Here is a 22891-nt window from a genome sequence, read left to right as displayed (position 1 = left end):
TTTTTTTCCAAGTATTTGAGCATTCAAAAATTCATGAAATTGTGCAACAGGAGTCCACAAGCAATTAGCACATCACTGAGGGAAAGGGAGAGGAAGTTTTCGTTTCCTTTCTTTTTTTTTTGGTGACACTGGGGTTTGAACTCAAGGCTTCATGCTTCCAAAGCAGGTGCTGTACCTGTTGAGCCACATTTTCAGTTCATTTTGCTCTGATTATTTTGGAGATTGGAGTCTCAAACTATTTGTCTGAGCTGGCCTCAAACCACCATTCTCTTGATCTGAGCTTCCCAAGTAGCTAGGATTACAGGCATGAGCCACCAGCACCCAGCTGAAATTTTCATGTTTTATAATGTGTTCAAGGAACATATAAAAAAATATATTTATTGATTAAAATGTAAAGTCCTTACTTAGAGGTTAGAAGTTTCTAATTGATTGGGTTTATGTTTTGCTTTACTTTTTACATTGGGCTTTAGTTTGAGTGTGTAGCAACCCAAGGTGTAGGAGTCATTTCAGCCTAATGGCCTTCCAATAAAAATCTTAACAAACCAGGTATTCTGCCACATGCCTGAAATCACAGCATTGTTGGAGACTGAGCCCAGAGGATCAAGACTTTGAGGAAATTCTGGGCCACACAGTGAGACCCTGCCTCAAAAAAACAAAAATAAACAAAAAAAAATTAAACAAAGGATTAAATGACTGTGTATATATATGAAACTCTTAAGGCATATTTAACATAATCTAAATCTCAAATAAGTGAGATTACTGGAATTCTTCTTCTGAATTTTGTCATGGACACATCTAACAATGGCCCATCACAATAAAGAGACAGTGGGCAGTATGGCCTTTCAGTGAACTCTAAGGTTTATTCATTCTGGATATTATGGTAACTTGCCCATTACTTAGAAAAAGCCAGAGAATATAATAGTGAATGTCAATACAACAGAAGTTTACTTCTCATTCCACATGACCAATGTTCTGCATGTAGTCACTCAAGGACCCAGCTCGAGAGACTCCCAGTGGCTTCAGGGGAAGAGGGTCAGGGAGAATTAGAATCCACTCTGAAATGCCTTGTGCGAGATGTCATATATATTACTTTAACTGATGTCCCCCTGTTGAGAACTAGTCGTGAGCCTGGCCTACCGCAAAGGGGTTGAGAAGCATGGTTCTCCCATATTCCCAGCAGAGAGGACAACCAGACGTAAGCAAAGGGTACAGGTATACACCATATCCATTCATGCAATCTCCACTGTGATTTCCATTTTTGTGACTATTTTCCTGTCCATTGATTCTTTAAGGTGAGAATTTGGTGGCACTGGGGTTTGAACTCAGGGAAGGCTGAGAATTTGAATAAAGGCCAACCATACAATTTATAGTTGGGCTTTATATTCTTAATAAAGATCACAACACATTAACAATGATTTTAAAAACTGTAATTTGTTGACTTATTAGTTAAGAACTTCTGAGAGTCACACAAAGGGAAGACAAAGGAAAAAAAAAAGAACATCTTGACTATCTCATGTTGTGAAATAGCTGCCAGTGTTATCTGAATTTTATAGCTAAGGAAATGTGGCTCAGATAGCTTAAGCTGTTGGTGGAAATCACGGGTCATAAGGACTCAGGATGGCTGAACTCCACGCCCAGGCCTTCACTATGGCAAGACTACAAATGCATCACAGCTGTGGTCAGTGGCATGCCCTAAACAAAACTGAGATTCAAAGCCTCAATACCCATCTACAGTGGCAAAATTATGTTTTGATTCATGTCAGTACTAAAAAGCTTCTTAGAGATTATCTAGTACAACTCTTTCTACTTTCTTGAGAAGAACTGTTTGGTAGGAAACAGGTAAGCCATACAGTGGCTTAGAAAATAAGTTTCCTTTTCCTACATATCAGAGTCTCAATGTGAATGATTCACATCCTCAGCACAGATTTGCTTGTCAGAGTCATTCTGGGACTCCGGCTCCTTTCAGTGTATTTCTGAGCCATCTTCTAAGGCTTCTCATCAAAGTGAGGCCACCATGTCCCAGCTACAGCCAGCAAGAAAGGGGAAGATAGCCTTCAGGAGGTATATGGAGGCTCTGTTTCCCAAAACATTAATGAATATAAGAAGAGAAAGAGAAAAGAGAACATTATATTCTTCTGCTTTTACAGTAAGAGGACAAGCTGGGTGCCAGTGGCTCATGCCTGTAATCCTACCCAGGAGGCAGAGATCAGGAGGATCAAGGTTCAAAGCTAGGCTGGGCAAATAGTTCACAAGACCCTATCTCAAAAAAACCTTCACAAAAAAGGGCTGGTGGAGTGGCTCAAGGTGAAGGCCCTGAGTTCAAGCCCCAGTACCACAAAAAAAAAAAAAAAGAGAGAGATTATGGGCTGGAAGTAGGGAGTTTTATCAGCTACAAGTTAAAAACTATACACATCTCTGCTAGCTTTCTGTTATTATGATAAAATACCCAAGAAAATTAACTTGAGGGAGGAAAGATTTATTTTGGCTCATCATACCAGAGGTTTTAGCCTAGGGTCACTTTGAGCCTGTGGTGGAGCAAAGCTGATCACTTTATGGTGGCTAGAAAGCAAACAAAGACAGAAAGGGCCTAGGTCCCAATGTCTCCTTTAATGGCACACCTCTAATGATCTAACTTCTTTCTACCAGCCCCCACCTTCTAAAGGTTCCCCACCTCCAAATAGTACAAAGGCTGGGAACAAGACCTTTAACACAGGGCCTTTGGGGGACATCTAAGAGATAAACCACAACATCAGAGGACAGGACTGCTTCTTGTCTTTTCCCTGTTTTTTGTTATTTTGTTTTTTCATTTTTTTTTCTCACCATTTTCTTTCATTATATATGTACTTTTGAGGAAGAAAAACCTTTTTCAGTGTGCTAGCACCTCATCAGTCAGTAGAAAATCAGTGCTTCTATCTTGAAACAGTAAACTGGGATTCTGTATTTAGTCATTAATTAATCAGAAAAATCTTTCCCTAAACTGGGTGTAGTGATGCATGCTTATAATTTCAGAACTCAGGAGACTGAAGAAGGATAATTGAGTGTTTGAGGCTAGCCTGGGCTACATAATAAAACCTGTTTCAAACACAAAAAGTTTAATGAATGTAATTTTAAAAAGTAGGTATCGAAGTCACAAGATTTAAAAATTAAAATGAAATCAAAGGTGTGCACAGAGAGGCCTCACATTTCTTTATTCCTATTCCTGCTGTGAAAATGCACTGAACAATTAATGAGATGATTTTATTCTGGCTACTGCAATACATAAAACTCCATTATTGAGGAATGTTGTTAAAAAAAAAAAAAGGGACAGGGGGCAGATAAATAAGGGAGCCCCAGCATAAAGAAAGGTTGGAAGTTTTTTTTTTTTTTTTTTTTTGGTACAGGGGTTTGAACTCAGCATCTCACACTTGCTGCCAGGTGGGGGATTTCTTAACGTTTACTGTTTGCTAAGGTAATCAATACAGATATTGTCTACCTTAAACTCTCTTCCTCCCCTTTTTAAGTAGCTACTTTTATTGGTTTCTTATATTGTTACAGTATTTCTTTATACAAACACAAATATATCTATGTTATCCTCCCCCTTTTACACAAAAAGTACATAGTATATATATTTTTTTTCTGCAATTTCCTTCCCCCTCCCACCTCCAGAGAGTGTTGGGGATCAAACCAGGGCCTTGCACATGGTAGGCAAACACTCTACCTGAGGTATACACCCAGTTCTGAAATTTCCTTTTCATTTTATAGTATTTTCTGGATATCTTTCCCTATCTATCTGGAGAGACTGTTTTCCTTATTTTTTCTCACACATTCCATTGTGTGAATGTACCACAGCTATTTAACAAGTCCTCTATGACACTTGAATTACTTCCAGTATTTTGCTACTATAAATAATGTTTCAATAAATGTTCTTCTACCTGTATCATATGTACATATATGATAAGTACATACACAGGATAAATTCCTAGAATTAGGATTGCTGGGTCAAAAGGTAAATATATTTGTAATTTCTGAAGATATTGCCAAATTGCTCTCCACAGGAGCAGAATCATTTTGTCTTCCTACCTGCATTGTAAGAGCATGCTGTATCCCTGTGGCCTTACTAAGAGAGAGTGTGTTGTCAAATGGAAGTTTCCTAATCAAGTTAATGGGAAATAGCTTTAATTTTCATTTCTCTTAAAAATATCTTTTGATTCAACAACTACGGTGAAAAATAATTTGGCAAATAGACTTGCTTAAGACACTAACCCTTTGAATAATCAATGATTAGCTGCACACCCCTATCAGTGTGGACCCAAGAGAGTACTGTCATTCCATATACCAGCACTGGTTGCACACATTTACCAAGTTGGGGCCAAGGAGGCAAACAGACTTCATTACTGACTGACTCCTCAGAGCCTTTAAAATGATCCATGTCTATGATGAATCACTAGGAAGAAGAATTGTAGATTATACCAATGGAACCCTTTTTTCCCAGGACATCTGCAAGTAGTTTCTTTGGAACACACTTTGAGAAACACTGGTAGGGCAGAGTTAGCTGTTGGCTTGACTTTTACCTAATCAGTTATCAATCCTGAGAACTGGTTTCATTTGTAAACAAAAATGCCTATTTTCTAACTTGTCCCTAATAATACAGGAGGGGAGGGATTCGGCTAATTAGTTGGATAAACTGAGGCAGAGGAATCCCAATTCACACTTGATTAGCTTCCTGCAGGGCGAGGCCAGGAAAATAACATTGGTAAACTTCTCTTTACTAGGTCTCTTTTCCTTGACTGGCTTGCTCAGTCCCCCATTACAAATAGGCTGGCAGGAAAAGACCTGAAATGCATTTGCTGTTAGATGTGCTCAATTACTTATTGAACAATTCCTAGTGTTATTGCTTTGTGCTTGGTCGCTGAGATTGCTCCCATAAGAAATGCAAGGCTCTCCTGCACTCACGGCAGCCCCAAGCTAGTTAGGAAGATAAGGTATGGGCTGCAGGGAGGAGCAATGCACGTGATTAAGTGACAAGATGAGCGGTTACTTCTCCCTAGAGCTCTTCTGGAGCCTCTGCTGTTTAACTCTCTGTGGTACTTTAGCAGGAGCGCCAGCTGTGGAATTCCCCCAATTGCACAAGCCATAAAAAACTGGCATTTTCTTTCTTTCTTTGTTTTTAAGGAAGAGATGTTGGCTTCTTTGCTGGCCAGCTCTGGGTGAACAAGCCAGCTACTAAGGGCTATCAAGAGATCTGGCCTACCCATGCCTCTGTGGGTATTTCTTCAGTAGCCTTTGGCTCCACCTAAGGTCTATCTCTGCTAATTGCAATCATTATTTTCAATAATACAGAAGAGAGGGGGGAAAGGCGTAGTCTACTTATTTTTATTCCCTAGTCTTTTTGCCTCTAAATTTGTCTTTGCCATAAATTCCTATGGGTGAAGAAAAAAACAACAACATGTTTTCAATTTGAGCCCTGGTGAGTAGCTTTTTGGAGCAGAGTAAAAAAGAAATGTGGCTTTTGAGAGCAGCTAAAAAGAGGACATGCTAGAAATGCTTCTGGCATGAGGCTTGACATTTAGAACTTCAGTGAAATGCACAAAAATTTGGAAAGCTCTTATTTAAACGTGGCCTCGAGAAGTTAGGAGAAGGATTCAAGCAAACTAGACGAACTTTAACTTTATATGATTTCATTTTGGAATCTTAAAAAAGCATTCTATAATTAAACACTATGACCAAAGAAAATTTTGGAAACAATTTTAATGCCCAACAGATAAATGGTTGGTTAAATAAATTATGATTCAATAAAGTTGAACAAATCTTTAAAATGAGGTTTGTTGAACAGTTCTATGGTACTGATAATGTGAAATGTGAAGCAATATTGACTATCTATCTTGTCCAGAATACACACATAAGAAATATTCTAAGAAAATACTGCATGCTAAAAAAACAGATTTCTCTAATAATTTCTATTTTCTTTCTTCCTAGAACTTCTATAGTAAGAATGCATCCTTTTCATACCAGAAAAACTTTTTGGTTTTTTTTGGCAGTAGTGGCATTTGAAGTCAGGGCCTCATGCTTGCTAGGCAGGCACCCTACCACTTGAACCACTCCTCAGATCCTTTCTTTGTGTTGGATATCTTTGAGATAGGTTCTTATGAACTATTGGCCTCTGCTGGCCTCAAACTGTGATCCTCCTAATCTCTGCCTCCTGACTAGCTAGGATTACAGGTGTGATCCACTGGTGCCCAGCTCCAGAAACTTTATGAATATTATAAAGAATTTATCTTTAACGGTGGTGTGATAAGAATTAATTGAAGCAATGTGACTTAAACATAATGAGCTTGAATTTTCTGTGGAAATGTTGTTCCTGTCCTTAAAAAGGCTAAATATATTTGTAGAAAAAAAATCATTTGCAGATTTTTGTGTGTGTGCTTCTGAGACATATAGATCATTTTCCTACCTTTTGATATTTCTGTGAGGCAATTATATCTTTTCTCCATCACTATTTACCAAATTTCCACAATTACTGTTGGAAAAATTAAAGTCACAGTAATGACAAGAAAACCTAATTCTCCGTCAATTACTCTCCTGGGCTTTAACAAAATTCAGTGCCAGGCTGTGTGATCTAAAATAAGCCTCCAGGGCAAAAGAGTAAATGAGGAACCCTGGTTGAGCTACCAGCAAGATGGACATGGGATAGCCTTCCTAGAGTTACAACAGAAACCGAAGTGGAAAAAGAATAGAAAAACCTAGGCAACTCAAAATTAGCCAGAGCTTGAATGAATTCAGAAACTTCTAAGTTGGTTCAAAAAACACAGGATGCTGGCCAAATTATCTAGAAAAAGCATTTTACTGTCTACAGTTTTAAGTCAGCATCTCTAAGTTGGTGCCAGAGGCTTCTACCTAGAAATTCTATTACTTTTAAAGGCACCAAAATCTGTTTTCCACCTTGAAGCAAGTAGCAAGGCTGGGGAGCCTTGTCTCATGTGGTAGTAAATTCCAGCACTTCGGTTTGGAATTAAATCACTTACCTCAGGGTTCCAGACAGTCTGGAACCCCAAAGTAAGCCCTTCTCCCGGGTGGCAGCTGGATGTAGAGAAGAGAGTTTGAAAACTCAAAGCACCCGACAAATATAAAGGCTTATTATCTTTCTTCCCCAACTATGGAGCAGTCAAGAGAAATTAACCCTCTCATTTGTTAACCTCATAACAGGCTTTAACTGATCTGTAACCATGGATGGCTCAGATAATTGCCCTAATTAGTTTGGTATGGAGGGAGGGCAGGGCTAGCTCAAGTAATTAAGCCTATATTTTCAAAAAGAAAAAAAGAGCCATGTCTTACAGATTTGACACACAGGTCCCAGATGTTATGGAAGAAAATCTATTGCTAGGCTTTTAGGCCACTTTTCCTAGCTAAGAACAGGACTGGAGGGAAAGGCCCCCAGGCTGAACATGAAGGAAAGAGGAAAGTTTCTACTGAGTGTTAAGGCTTCAGGCCATAGGTGTGTGTTTGTGTGCGTCCAAAGTGAAAGCTAGCCAAAAAAATACCCACAGGGTCTTAAACCCCTCAGTATTTGAGCAGCCAAGGAGTTACTTCTGAGATGGCTCGCTCCCCTCCTTAACTAGAAGTGATTGTTTTGTTATTTCATTGCAGTGGCTCTCAGGAATTCTAAATTTAAAATGTTAATGCACACTCCCCATGGCACCAGAAAAGTTTACTAGGATTTGGGTCCCATTTAGAAATGGAGACAGGTAATTATACCAGGCAAACAGCTATACTTTTATTTCAATGATATGCATCAAATTCTCTGTTTCGTTTCCTTTTTCAGAAACTAGTAAACACAGGGAAAAGAAAAAGGGGTTCCAGACTCAGGGAACACAGGAAATAACTTTTCAAGTCCAGTTCAGTTTGTAAGCCTGTCATTTTGTGGGCTTGTCTGAGAGCCTAGAAAAGTGAGGTCAAGATCAACACTGAAGACAGTTCTAGTTGTTCAGACTGTGCAGGAGAACCCCAGATGCCTTCCTGTGCCCAGGTGCTATGACTAAACTCAAGCCATAATTTGAAATGCTAAAGGAGAGCTAATGAAATCTAAGGAAAAGTTTGTGGCTTAAGGCTCTTACTTTGCTTTAAGAAACTGTTGACTTTGAAAAAGAAGTGAAATGGTGACTATAAATACTTTCTGTGGTGCTAGGGTAGAACCCAGGGCCTCACACATTCTACACAAGTGCTTTACCACTGAACTATACTTCCAACTATGGAAAAATACTTTTTGGAGGGAGGAAAACACATTTCAGCCCAACTACAATATTTTAAGATTGTTGATTAAAGATGCTTCAAGTAAGTGATAACTAAGTACTGGACATATGTATTAATCTTTCTAAAATATTTACCTACTGACTTTTTAGAAACCTAATCCATCTGGAAGATTTTTCTGGTGTATTAAACTAGTGCTCTTCCTCTGGTTAGTGACCTGGCTTTGGATTCATTAATTTTCCAAATATTTATATTCTTTTTCATTTTTTCTCTTTTTTTTGGCAGTACTGGGGTTTGAACTCAGGGCCTCACGCTAGCTAGGCAGGCACTGTACTGTTTGAGCCACTGTATCAGCCCCAAATATTTATATTTTGAGTACCTCTGAGGAGGTGAGATATTCTTTGAACCAAACACACACAAATAAACCAACCTGTAGGTTAACTCCAGCATTCCTCTTTCCTCCAGCATGGCAGTGCCCTGGAGCCAATCTGCCTGGGCTTCCCAGCTCTACCACCTGCCCCTCTTGAGCTCAGTTTTCTCACCTGTTAGTCATCGCCTGTCTAGGCAGATGAGTTAATAATCAGGTAAAGCACATAGGACAAGGCCTGGTGCATAATAACGTATTCGGTAAGTCTTGGTCTCCTGAGTGTGCAGAAAAGCAATTGCAGATATGCAGATACTGAAGTACACTAAGGAAGAGCATAAAGGAGGGAACCCTTGAACTCATATTTGGAGAAAAGAGGGTTCACAGGGCAGCTGGAGAAGGTCCAGGCCAAGCAAATGGTATAAACGCAGACACAGAGTTATGCAACTAAATAGCTTATCTGGGGAATTGTAAATGATCCATTACAGCTGGATGAGGACCTGAGGACCACGGGGTGGGAACCACAGGAGGTACTGACCGAACCTGTGTGATGGTAAGCTAGGATTCTAGGTTGATGGTGATGTCACTACCCAGAAGGAAAATATGGGAGATGGTGTGGCTTTTGACACAATATGCTTGGTTTTGAACATATGAAGGGCGTTTTTTGTTTGTTTTGTTTGTTTTTGGCAGTACTGGGATTTGAACTCAGGGCCTCCACTTGCTAGGTTGGTGTTCTATCACTGGAGCCATATCCTGGACCCTTCTTGTTTTAGTTGTTTTTCAGGTAGGGTCTTGCATTTTTTGCCTGGGTAGGTCTGAGCTGTGATCTTCCTATTAAAGATTCCAATAGCTGACATGATAGGCACATGCCACTGTGCCCAGCTTACTGGTTGAAATCAGAGTGTTGCTAACTTTTTGCCCCGGCTGGCCTTGAACGTCCATCTTTCCAAACTCTCCGCCTCCCTGAGTAGCTGTAATTATAGTCGCGAGCCATCCTGCTCAGCAATTCGAGGTTCCTTTACGACAATGAGTGGAGATGTACAATTGGATACACAAATCTGAGGCTTCCCAAGAACAATCTGGCAAGCCATACAGGGTAGAGAACCATCAGAATGTTACTGGCTGTGGGAGCCATGAACTTTCTAACACTGCAAAGGACCCGTGCAGAGAATGAGAACAATAGCACAGGTTATGCTGGTGTTCAGAGCAGTTGGAGAAGCTTGCCAGAGAGAATAGAGAAGAAAATCAGGTTACCATGTGGACCAGGAAGGAACCAGAGTGAAAAGAGTTTTGTTATTTTTTAATCACTTAGGATGATTTTGCCTAAAAATGGCAGACTCAGATTTAAATTGTTAACAAGACTTACTAATCTGTATAATTTAAAACACAAATTTACGGACAGGGGGACTGCATTATACCCAGACAAATCAGGATCACCCCTAAGCTCAGGGTGAGGAATTCCATTTACTTTCAACATTTATCAGCTTTATTGAAGGTCTACTGTGTGTCGGGCATTGTTTGCTCTAAGTCAATAAACAGGCAAAATGTCTCTCCTCTCTGAACAGTGTATAAAGGGCTTCTCTCTCTTTCTTCATTAAAATGCAGTGCTTCACACAGAGATTAAGAGGGAAGCTTTAGAATTTAATGAAAGCTGAAACAATTACAGGGGTTTTAACATCTTTTTATAGGATTGCCTGGAATTTCTACACTATTATTGAATGGAGGGATGAAATAGGGAAGCAAAATATAGATACAAAACTCCAAACTCTGAAATTCCAATTATAAATTTTAACACCCAGTTGTGGATTTAAATCAGTGTTTGCTCAAATTGAGCAACTCGCATTCAGTTGCTGAGTTCATTTACATCATATATATCTGTTAAAACACATTTTTCAATATCTCTGGTTGGGCTTTCTAATTTTGTCACGTGGTAACATTTTATTTGTAGGTCATGCCCAAAACTACATTAATCCATTCCTATTTTAAAGTTTGCAATGAAAGAAAACTTCATGTTCAGCCATTATATCCAACTGAGCAGTTTCTCATATCTTCCTCATCAGTAAGACTATCTCACTGTACACTGCTGCACCTCATTCTCTAATTGGAAATGATAAAATCCACATTATAGGGTTTTGAAAAATGAACTATGTGATAGAACTTTTGTGAACACAAAAGCACTATATAGCATCAACGGTTGAGATTACTTGCAAATTTGCAAATAAGCCCAGGTCTTAGTGTTTAATGGCAAAATGCCAGTGTCAATATTCTCAGGAATGGTTTTTGATTTGAGTTAAGATGTTTTCTATAAAACCCTGTAAAGCTATGTACTTTGAATTTTAAAACATAGCCCACATATGCTTAGTTCTTTTTGCAAATTATCCTGTAAAAAAAGTCATTCATGCCTGATGCCTTAATGATGAGGAAACAATCAAAAACATCATGACTTGATTTTCTCCAAAGATTCTTGGATAAAGGATTTCTCTTATGTGCATGGATTTTTATAAGACTTCCCTCACTGAGTTTTACTCGCTCAACAAAACATTATTCACATGGACACTTGTACAAACATGTCCCAGGTCATTTTCAGAGGGGACAAAGATTCACTCTCTCATGTGATGGATGTAGAAAGTAATATGAAAATCCATCTCCCAATCTGGGATATTTCTGTGATAGTTAAGCAATATATTAGCAAGTTCATTTTCTTTTCCATTTTTTTGGACATAGTTTGAAAAAACCCAGTGAGATATAAATGGTTAGGTAAGACAATTCCAAAATATTTAGTGCCTTTTTCTTACTGGCACTTTTCCTCTTCCTCATAAAATAAAAACTAGCCATGGTCTGTACTGGTACAGGTGCATGTCTCCCAGAGAAGTTAATAATCTCAATGTGGCCATTCTTCAAAACGAAAACATGCACCCCCTCTAAAAAAAAAATGGCATTTGCTTCCTTGTTTCTTCCTAGCAAAGCTCAAAGTACCACAAGGGATGAACTAGTAAACGCTTATTCTCTGTCATAAATTAAGTGATCTAAGTTACAAGTTGAACCAGTAGGTAGCAGAGATAAAAAAGATTTTCAGACAGTGGTATGCTAGGCTTTTTGTTTTTTCATAAGTTTTTGGTGTGAGGTTTGCTTTTATGCTAATTTTAAAACTGTGCAGATCTAACTTCTTAGATCTGCTCCACCAGTCTATGCATCTGGACTGTAGGTTTCCCCAGAGCTTGGGAATACAATTCACAACTCAACCCATTTGTACTTAGCTGGGTGTCACTCTGGGACCATGCCTTCAGGCAGGCACTCTAGTACTTGAGCCATACTACCAGTCCTCATACCAGACTTCCAAATTATTCACATTTAAAAACTTCAATCTTAAAAGGAAATTCTTGCCTTAGCAATTATTTCCGTTTCGGGATTCATATATTTGTAAACCTACAAGGTGAGCAGAATTGTTTTTTTTTAACTTTAATACATTGAAAGCCATCATACTGTCCTACTCCTCATCCCACAAAACAAGGCTGGATGGTAAAAGCACTTTTAGTAACTGTTACAAATTTTAATACACTTGATCCACTTTCCTAAATTTTGTAAATTTTTCAAAAATTGGCTTCTGGTATGCAGGATAAACAGACTGAATTCAAATTTTTTTTGGCAGTACTAAATTTAGGGCCTTGCTTTTACTAGACAGGTTTTCTACCACTTGACACCCACCCCCAGCACTTGTTGCTTTAGTTATTTTTCAGGTAGGATCTCACATTTTTTGCCCCAGCCAACCTGGACCACCTACTTATCGCTCCTGTGTAGCTGGGATGACAGGTGCACACTACCAAGCCCAGCATTTTTGCTGGGAGGGTCTTTTTGCAGAGGCTGGCTTCAAACTGTGATCCTCCCCATCTTTGCCTCCTAAGTAGCTGGGATTATAGGTGTCAACCACTGCGTCTTGCCTGAATTTTTAAAAAACTTTTAGACTAATGTCTTTTCCTTCTATACTGAATGTGCACTGTCCTGCAACCAATTCTTGTGTCTAAAAAGCACAAGATTCACACAAAGATCGATGCAGCAACTTTATCATTCAAAATGCTACAAATAATTGCACTTCTATTTTGGACTGTAGAACTCAAAGATTTTATCTTTCTAAACTGGGGACTGGCATAAAGCTACGCAGGAGGCTGAAATCAGAAGGATCATGGTTCCAGGCTAGCCAGAGCAGAAAGTTTGCAAGACCCCCTCTCAACAGGAAAAGGTGAGGATGGTAGTGTGAGCCGCTAGTCATTTTGAGCTCCTTTGGGAAACATTAAGTGAAGATTTCGATCCAGACCAGCCTCAGCAAAAATCAAGACCCTACCTCAAAAAAATAACAGCAAAAAGGGAAGGAGGTGTGGCTAAAGTGGCAGAGCACCTGCCTAACAATCACGAAGCGGAGTTCACCAAGTGGAAACAACAAAAAAATCTAACTACCCCATGTTCATTGTGCTTATTACTACATGCAAAGCATTAAAATAGGAGCTGAGTAAACATGCAGTAGGACTGCTAGACAGAATACAAGATAATCAGGGACGGAAGTACAGTTTAGTAGAACACCTTAGCGTGCACAAGGCCCTGGGTTTGATCCCCACCACTGAAAACAAATAAACAAAAACAAGATGCTCAGTTAAATTTGAATCTCAGATAAATTTTTAATTTAAGTATGTCTCAAATATTACATATACTAGAACATGCCTACTTGAAAGTCAAATTTAACTGGGTGTCCTGTATTTTTCTTTGGTAACTCTGGTAACCCTCTGTAGAAGAGCTTATCTTCAGCATACTATTTAACAGGAAAATTAGTGAATAATCACAATACAAGGCACAATAATAAGTACAGTCACACAATGAGGGAAGGAAAAGCTCTCCATTAAGTGCAATGAAGAGTTCCTGATGAAATGGCAATTAATGTCATTCCTAAAAAATGACTAAATTTTGATGGTGGACAGGTGGTTAAATGTGATTTTGGAGTTCAAGTGTCCTGAGTTGAATTTCAGATCCATCACTCACTAGCCATGTAGCCTTGGACAAGTTACTCACACTCTCTTTATTATAAAATGAGGACATTAACATCTACTTACAAGGTTATTTGAGGAAGAGAGAATATAGGCATAAACACCTATAATTTCCCACTACACCTTAAAATGTCACATGGCAAGGAGGGATGTGTCACAAATATTCAAATGCTAATGTTATGCAGTAATTGCAATATTGAATAAGTAATTTTATTTCCATGATCTATTTACACTGTACAAACACTGATGAAAAGCACCCACAAGTTCACAGTACATTACAATATATTTACTTTAAAAATATATTCCTTTATAAAAGGTTCATAGAACAGTGGCATGGCAGTATGTGACAAAATTCTCAAAGCATGTCACCAGTTCTGTGATAGCAAGAATGCTTGCAAGTACTGTCAATTTCACAATCACAGGTCACCATTTGAGTTTTAAATACATACACATTTTAAATAAAAAATTCTACAGTGGAAAGTTCTCGAGGCAATACTTATTAGTTCATTAAGATGTATACTTTCATGGAGATGTTTTGTCATAATAATCCACAATATCAAACTAATTTGTTCAACGACACATTTCAACAAGTTTAGTGGGTCCAGGAAATTTTGCCATTTGTTGCTCTCTATTTTTTCTTCTTTGCTGGTTCTCCTGGTTCAACTTTGCGCTTTTTAGATGTGTGCTCATCTTTTTCATCATCTTTAAATAAGAAAGAAAGAGTGTCAATCAGTAATTAAAAATAAACATGGAAAGCATTAAAGTTCCATTAACTTTACATCAAAATAATCACTCTCACCAACTCTTTGTTTACTGATAAAAACCAAAAAAATTTAAAATCCTGATATTAAACTACATGTGAAAACAAGCAATTTTTTCAGTTGCTGCAATACAAAATTAATTAATTGATCCATTTGGCTATCTCAAGGTAGTTTAAAATAAATTATTCTATTTTCATGAAAATCAGATTTGCTCTGAAAAAGCTGCTTCCCAAATTTCTACAGTACACACATTGCATTTATTTAAATAAATCTACATTTTTGTAAGAATAGGACACATTTTGTGTTCTTTTTTCAAAAAACAGGTATTAATCTAAATATAACGTTATTTAAGGTACTACCAGCTGTCTTTTTCCTTTCAATCTTCCTCTACTCCAAAATCAATTTCTCCTCCCCAAACTTATTTTTGGTGCACTGAGATTCCTATATTTTGAGATTAAAAAGCACAAGAAGAGGTTTCATTGCTATTTCACACTTTTCTGTAGTTAGTTCCAATCCTGCCCCCTTCTATTCCTAGGAGGTTCATAACAGTCTAAGGACAACAGAAAAACAGGTATCTTCTTCCCTTCGTACTGTGGAAAATCTGGGTGGGAGGAAGAAGAGTAGAGGAGAACCATGCATTAAAAGTGTTCTAAACTTTTCTAAAATGTTATTGTTGTGGGAAGCCACAAAAAATTTCCAATTAATAAAAATATTTTCAAACCTCAAAAGTTTGATCTTTTTGCTCTATTTTAAAACTCCAACTACACAGCTCAATAAAACACAAAATAACAAAGACTAGTTGCTAATCTGTATCCCCTTAAACAAATGTGTGGTATAAAGACTTCCATGTAAATAAAATAAGTAACATGTAGAAAATGTTAGGATTTCTAAAATACAAATTTATTCTGGGCCTACTACTAAACTAACTGCAGCTTTTGACTTTTTCTTGATAAACAAGTACCCTAAGCCCAACAAGTATCCCATAGTAATGTATAAAATATTCTGATGTTGAAAGATACATTAAAAAAAAGTGGAGCAACTGCTGATATCAAATCATGAAATTTTCTGAAGAAAATATCTTTAAATAAGATTTCCTTTCTGCTGACTGCACCAATATTCAGAATTATTTCAAATACAACAGGGTAACATATGGTTCACACAGTGCACTATGGATTTATATAGGCAGTTTATAAAATATGACTCAGCAACTCATCCCCTGGAATTTACAAATCAAAGTTTTAACCAGTAGTTTATCATGTAGACACAGAAATACTTGCTCTACAAACTAAGTGATATGGTATGTGGCTCAAATGAACCACAACCTGTGTTTTTTAACCAGGGTTAAATTATCCTCAAGCTTATCTTCAAAGTATTTTTAGAAATGATAATGTAAAAGTTGAAAGTACTTTCTAAATCTACTACAAAACTCACTATTGAAAAGATTATCTTGGGACATTTCTGCTTTTATTCTATCACTTATTATAAGTAAGTTTACTGATAACAAAACCATAAACTACTAAGGCTGAAAAAATAACTTCCTATCAGTGATGTGAGAAGAGCTAATGCCACCTAGTGCCATGGTAAGGAACTGCCTTAAAAACCAGTGCAGAAAAATAAACTGAAAATGTTTGCTCATCGCATGATGCCACACAGTACAGATAACACTAGTGTGGAAACAACTTTCTACTATGGAACTCAAATCATCTAAGATAAATGAGTTTAACTCATCAACATCAACTTTCTAAATTAAAAAAAAGAAAAGTAAAAATCACTTGCTGCACTGTCTAGGCTTTTATAATTGATTACATTTAATAAATCAACAGCAACTATCTAAGCCTTACTTTTCCATATTTTACAGTCATTAAACAAGAAGTGCTAATAGGCAGACAGACTTAATGATGGGTTAAATCTTTCCCAGCTCCTTCTCTAAAGTCTCTGAAAGAAGTTAATCTGCAAAAAAGGTCAAAGGGCAAAATAAAATCAAAGTTAACTTGATAATCTAAAACATAATTTAAAAGTTTAGAATTTCTGATACATTTTTTATGAATTAAAAAAACAGATTTAAAAAAATCTGTCAGAGAAACAGATTTTTACAGTGACTCTGTGCACATGGTATAGGAGTCAGCACTGACAGAAATTACTTCTAAAAAGGAAGCTACTTATTACAAAAGAAGAGTGATATTCAATGGCCATCAAAGCAAATACTGACGATTTCAGAATTAATCCTGTGATCCAGCATTACCCACAAATGAATTCTGATGAAAGGACAGAAACTATCTATGGGAATTCCCACTGATTTGGAATTCTTTTTGACTGAACTCAAAAGTAAATTCAAAATGGTGATTCTTAACTTGCTTATCTGCCTTAGCATATAGTTCTGGTTTTATCAATGAAAGGCCAAGGCGTAAGAGCACCAGTTATGGCAACCTAGTTTAAATATCAACTCTCCAAAAAACAGCTACTTTCCAAACACTCCAGCTTAGAAAACATCAAAAGACCAAACCCCAGCTTAATAAGGGACAAATTCTATTTAAAGTTCTAAATTTGAAACCCCGTTCTGCTTGTTCTTAGTTGTGTGAATTTAGACAAATACTGTAATTGGAGATTGTCTTCTGATCTGCAAAATAGTAACAATGAACTATGTGCCACTGCTGTATCAGGTTGCTAAGGTAGTAAATTAGGAAACTTGTATGGAAGTTGTGACCTTGGACAAGCCACATAGCTCTCATTCCCACATTTCCTATGTGGTTTCATAAGGCTCTGTAAAGATTTTTGAAAAAATATCTATTAATTGTACAAAATACTACAATTATACAAGGTATTATAAATTCACACTTCATTCGCTATCTCCCCAAAGATGCTATTTACTAAAGACACAGTTCATTAGTGCTTTCTACTACTAGTGAGTTCTACTACACATCAGGAAATCAGTGAAAGAAATGGAAAAGCTAGGTAGAATCAAAACTGGGGTAAGAACTCCTGCCTGTTAGCTACCTTTTTTCTTCAAACAAAACATAACTCTCTACAAGGTTGTGAAGGGAGCTAAAAGGCCCTGTATTGTAAGAAGATCAGAAATCTGCTTAACAAAAAAGGCACGTGCTTTCTAAAAATGATAAATTCAAGTTATCTACTGAATACTTACAATGTACTAGCAACTATGTTACAACATACAGAAGGCCAGGATCCTGTTGCTTGATGAACTCATTTGCATAAGAGACAGACTTATGAAACAACAAGCAGCATTAGCACATACAAGGTAAAGAGGAAAAAATTACTAATTAGAGATTATACTTCAGATTTTTCCTTTCCTTTGAGTTGGATTTTGAAGGATGAATTTACCAGCCAAAGAGAATGGAAAGAATATTTCAGACTAAGGAGCAATATACATCAAAAGGAAGTAAACCATACAACAGCATCCTTTATTCAGTTCTGAAAGACATTAAAATGCTAGAAAGGGGGCCCTTGAAAGTGATGGTGGCCAGAGAGGCAGGGCCCTTCAGGGAAAACTCTTGACTATTCTGTTAGTGAAGGATTTTTAGGCAGGCAAATTATATAATCAGATACGACTTGTAGATACTCAACACTAGCTGCATCATGAAGGACGGAACTGGGGGGCAGTGAGTATGTGTAGGCAGAGACTGTTGTGGTAGAATCCAGGAAAGAGATGAAATTATGGTATTTTGACGACAGGCAAGACAACTAAAATATTACCTTCTTGTTAGTATGTAGTAATGCTCAGTTAAATTCATTTTGTCCCATTAATTTTTGCACTAGAGCACAACAACTGCTTTTAATATAAAACGAATCCTTCAGCACTTCAGCTGCAATCACAAGAATTCCTGTTGTTCTAATAATAAGCACCTTGAATTAAACTATAAAGCGGATTGTGAGCTTTCTCAAAAACAGGACAGTACACAAAGACCATTAGTCATGTCTGCCAATTCACTAGATTTAAATTTCTTTCCTGATGTATCCTATTCTTTTTAAGGCCTTCACCAGGATCAAAAGACAACACAAGCAGAACCGAATCTCCCCACCACTTACCCGATCCCAGCGTCTCCTCTCCTTCTGGTAGGAGCCTGGCTTTCTTAGCATTCTGGGGGGCATCCTCACCATTGTCCTCATATATATTCGACCATTTTATTGCCATGTCCAGCTCTGGAGGCGGAGGTTTCTTCTCAGTGACGTAGGTCTCCGGAGGTGGTACATAGTTTGACTTCCATATTTTGAACTCCTTTGGAGGCTGTTAAGTAAGCACATTAAGAAGCCCTGTGACGAACCGAGGTTCCTAGGATCCACATGAGCACACGCACCTCCCTGCCGCTCGTTTATCGAGCTGGCTGACTTTTTGTCTTAAAGGTCTAACAGATACATCTTTCTATCCAAATCACAACACTGTTCAGTGAAAAGCCAAAGGGTTCCCTGAATGAATAAAGCTCATAACTTTTAGTTACCAAAGAAGGATCCAGTCTCAGATACTACGCCAGGGCTGACCCCTCCAGGAGGCTGCAGCAGACACTGTCTTGGAGGCAGCACCGCAGGTACTTCGGCGGGCGTCAAAGGGAAGGGGTCTCGGGGAGAAGCTGCAGCGGGGGCGGGGGAGTCACCACCGTTAGTCCTCGCCCCGCCCGGCGGGGCACCGAGCGCGGAGGTTTTTTGGGGGGGCGCCACGCAAGGGGCGGGGCTACACCCACCGGGACGGGGAGGGGCCCGGGCCCCCCAGGGCTGCGTCCCGCGGGGGAGACTGCGTGTGGGGGGCGGGATCTGCAGGAGGGGGGCGGAGGCCCGGGTCGAGGCGGGGAAACGGGGTCGGGGACCTCACCTCCTCGGGCGCCTTGACGACGTGCCTCTCCCAGTCGATCTGCTTGTTGAGCGGATTGTACAGGAAGGCTGGGCGAGCCACGCTCCGGAACAGCTCGTCGGGTCCCGGCAGCCGCTTCTCCGCCTTGTTCCCACAGCCGCTGGCTGACTTGGCTGGATCCGGGCCCTTGCGACTCGTCTCCTCCGGATCGCTGTTATCCTCTTCGCCCGAAGAGTCTGAGCTGCTGCTCCCGTAAGCCGCGAAATAACTCAGGGGGTCTTTCTCCTCCGCTGCCATGACGGCTGCGCGCGACGACCCAAGCTACTGTGCCGGAAGCCGGAAGTCGCTGCAGACTCCGCCCACCGCTCGGCCCCGCCCTGCCGATGGCCCCGCCCCAAGTCTGACAATTGGCTCGCCGCGGTCTGCGCCCCCTGGCGGCTGCGCTGAGCTCCTTACTCCGCGGCTGGAGGATGGAGACTGAAGGCTACACAATTGCCAAGCACAGGCATCTTTTGCGATTTCCTGAGGAACCGTGGAAGAGAGGAGGTCCTGAGCCAGTGGCCCCAGCCAAACTTTCAGCATTCAATAAGGACTTATTAAAGGCAGAGAAGTGGGCTGGATATGTAGCTCCGTGGTATTGCTTTGCATACACAAGGCCCTGGTTCCATCCCCAGCACTGTAAGAAAACAAAACAAAACAAAAAACCTTAATTTTTTTTTTTTTTTTTTTTTTTGGTCTTTCCACTGTCTCTCCAGAGATAGTGTCCCTGCCCAGGGAGATCGGATTTCTTCCTAGTTCCAATGCATTTCGTCTTCAAAATAAAAATTAGTTTCTGTGCACCTCCCACCGTTGTCATGGAAGGTGGACCCTCCACACCCAAGTACAAAACCGAATCCTTTCTTGCTTGACCTCCTTCAAGTGCACTCTGAACAGTTTCTCTCCAGTGAAAGTTCTCTTGAATCTCACCTCTCTCTGGCTTCTCCAACCTCTCTGGTTTGTCATTATCAGTCTTTTTCATGCCTGCTTTGCTCTTAGATGTTGGTGTCTCCCAATACATTACACTACTTTCAGCAGTACTAACATTTTGTGGAAGGTGTAACAAAGTTGAGTGTCAGTCCATCCTTTCCTTGGTATTATGCTGTGACTCCCAAACCTGAGGCTCTGACTCCCATCTTAACTCCCAAATTCTAGACCCAATATCCACTGGCTTTTAAACTTTCCATAGGGACATCTAGTTGGGCCTTGCTGTTCTGCTTAAAGGAACAGAAACTTGTCTTTCCATGTAACTCATCTCTGCATTTGTGTTCCCTATCTTAGTCAATGACATAATCACATACCTAGTCATGGAGGAAGCTAAATACTTCTGATTCCGGTGAACTAAAAAGGAATGCTACCCAAATGAAGTTAGTGCCTGTGTGAATGTTTGGACCCCACTTAAGGATGCCTGCTGGTTCAGGTGATCCACTCATTTATAACTTCCTTTCCTCCCTCGAGGAAATATCCATCTTGTTCACGCCTCTTGCCTAAGTTCTGCAGGACAAGGTCTATGAGTTTCTTGATGGGAGGACCACCCTGTGTTTGTTCATGTTTTACATTCCTAGTACTTATTTCAGTGCCTGGCCTCAGAACGCTGATCAACCAACGTTTTTGAATTCTAATAGTTTATGAGAAAATAAGTCTAGATAAGTGTTTTTCAAATTATTCTTTCCCAGTACCTCTATTGACAGAAGAAAATATTGTCCGTAAGTACAAAGTTTGGGAGTCCCCCAATCCATCTTTACTTGTGACATCAATTTCAAATTCAGGGGTGCCTTGACCTACCCTGAGGTTTGATAATGTGGTGAGCTCACAGAACTCACTGGAAGCTGTTATGCTCATGGTGATATTTACCACAGCAAAAGAATACAGGAAAAATCAGTCAGAGGACTAAGTGTATGGGGCAGAGTGCAGGAGGTGCACATTCAGAGCTTCCAGTTGTCCTCTGCCCATTCAGCCATGGACAGTGCCAACTTCTCCTAGATACATGGGGAATTGCCAACCCAAGAAGCCCACCTAAGTGTCATTGTTCTTGCTGGGGCCTGTCCATAAAGACATGGTGAATAGCCACATGGCTGACCTTAGTCTCCAGCCCTTCCAAAGGTGAACTGATACAGGTGTGGTCCACAGTCCCATGGGGATGAAATTTTTGGAGGAAATGCAATGTCCTCAAAATGTATGCAAATTTTGCATATTTGTTTCTGGTATAACTTTTATTCTGATAGACAAAAGTATTTAAAATTACTTATTGAGTAAAATTGACACTCTAACAAGATAATATTTATCCTGTGACCTTTAAGACTTGTCCACTGTTGAGTGCCACTGGGGTTGGGACACCTAATTTGAACAACATTGCTGTAGGAAATTATGAGCTGAGATAGGAGTCGCTGAGGCAGATTAGCAGGAAGCAATGTTTATTGTGCCAGCACAGACCCAGTGGACTCGTGTCCAAAGGCTGAGCCCTGAGAACAAAGGGGTCTCATCTTCTATACCCTTGCAAGCAGGTTACAGAGGCAAAAAGCAAAGCTCAACCCACATATGATTGCATGTGACTTCTTTGGCTATTTCATTTCCCCTGTGCTATGTGACCTTCATGTTTCAATTCTTTAAGTTTTATCTCTCTGCTTTGCAATCCCCTCTCCATCTTGTCATCAGGACACAGCCCGTCTGTTTCTTTTCTGGCCTCCCCTTTCTTCTACATTATTCCCCCTTTGATGCTCAGACCCACTCAGGGTCAAAGAGCATCATCTTGATCTAGGGGTTTATATTTTCATTAGCATCATTACATGTGTGGCCGTTTTTCTTTCTATAATGGCCTCCATAATAGTCCTGATAGACTGTAGCATCAGGGGAGCCAGACAGGGCAATATTAAGCGTGCTCCTAGGATCAGGCCTATTGCCCCATCAGAGTTTTGAATCCACCTAAGACAGAAAACCATCCTCCAAACAGGTCATTGGGATCCCATCCTCTCCAAGTCTAGACGGGGACATGGGCAAGCTTTCTCATTTTGTCTGTGATTTCTTCTATGACCTTTCTTTCATCATCAATCTGTAAGCAGCAGTTGCTTAGGTTACATTTTCCACAAACTCCTCCCTCAGAAGCAAGCAAATAGTCTAAAGCCAAGCGGTTCTGATAGATGGCATTGCGCATCTTAATGCTTTGTTTCATCAGCAAATTGAGGGCTCTTGCAGTTTCATTAGTTATAATTTCAACAACAGCCTGCAGCCTGATGATGCAGTTGAGCATATATATAGGGGTGCAATAACCCTAGGATTGTCTTCTGCCCAGGTGGCAGGACCATAGCACTGGATGATTCACTCAAGAGTCCATTTGTCATCTTTTTAATTGCCAATTTGTAAGGCACCCCATTTTTGTCTACTTAATCTTTTTTTATATATGGGGACTCCCAGTATTTCATCTTGTCTGAGGGGAAGCAAGAAGACAGATGGTCTGATTGAGCCTAGCATACAAGATCCAAACCAGCTGCTAGGTAGCACCGTATAAGCTTGCTTCCCACAGATCCAATACAGTCCCCTGGGCACCTACCAATCTATGTTTGCAGTAAGATTGTTCCATGCTCTCTGGAGATTAGAAAAGTTGCCCAGTGGGTGGGGCTGGGGTTCTATGTGGTTTGGAGTTCCCCACCATTGGGTCTATTGGGCAGTGTCATTG

General features: G+C 39.6%; 1 protein-coding gene across 1 annotated transcript; it reads right to left on the bottom strand.

Moving 5' to 3' along the window:
* Positions 1 to 13633: 13633 nt before the first annotated feature.
* On the bottom strand, positions 13634 to 19528 carry C7H1orf52 (chromosome 7 C1orf52 homolog). The gene is made up of 3 exons (XM_020177340.2): positions 19204 to 19528; positions 18426 to 18624; positions 13634 to 14322 (listed from the first exon to the last, which is right to left on the bottom strand). Exons 1-3 carry the CDS (start codon positions 19477 to 19479, stop codon positions 14249 to 14251), a joined length of 549 nt encoding a protein of 182 aa, XP_020032929.1. The 5' UTR covers positions 19480 to 19528; the 3' UTR covers positions 13634 to 14248.
* Positions 19529 to 22891: the final 3363 nt, after the last annotated feature.

Source organism: Castor canadensis, chromosome 7 (assembly GCF_047511655.1).
Source record: "Castor canadensis chromosome 7, mCasCan1.hap1v2, whole genome shotgun sequence".
Lineage (NCBI taxonomy): Eukaryota > Metazoa > Chordata > Mammalia > Rodentia > Castoridae > Castor > Castor canadensis.
Note: the sequence above shows the minus strand (reverse complement) of the source record. Positions and strands in the feature narration are given on the sequence as shown.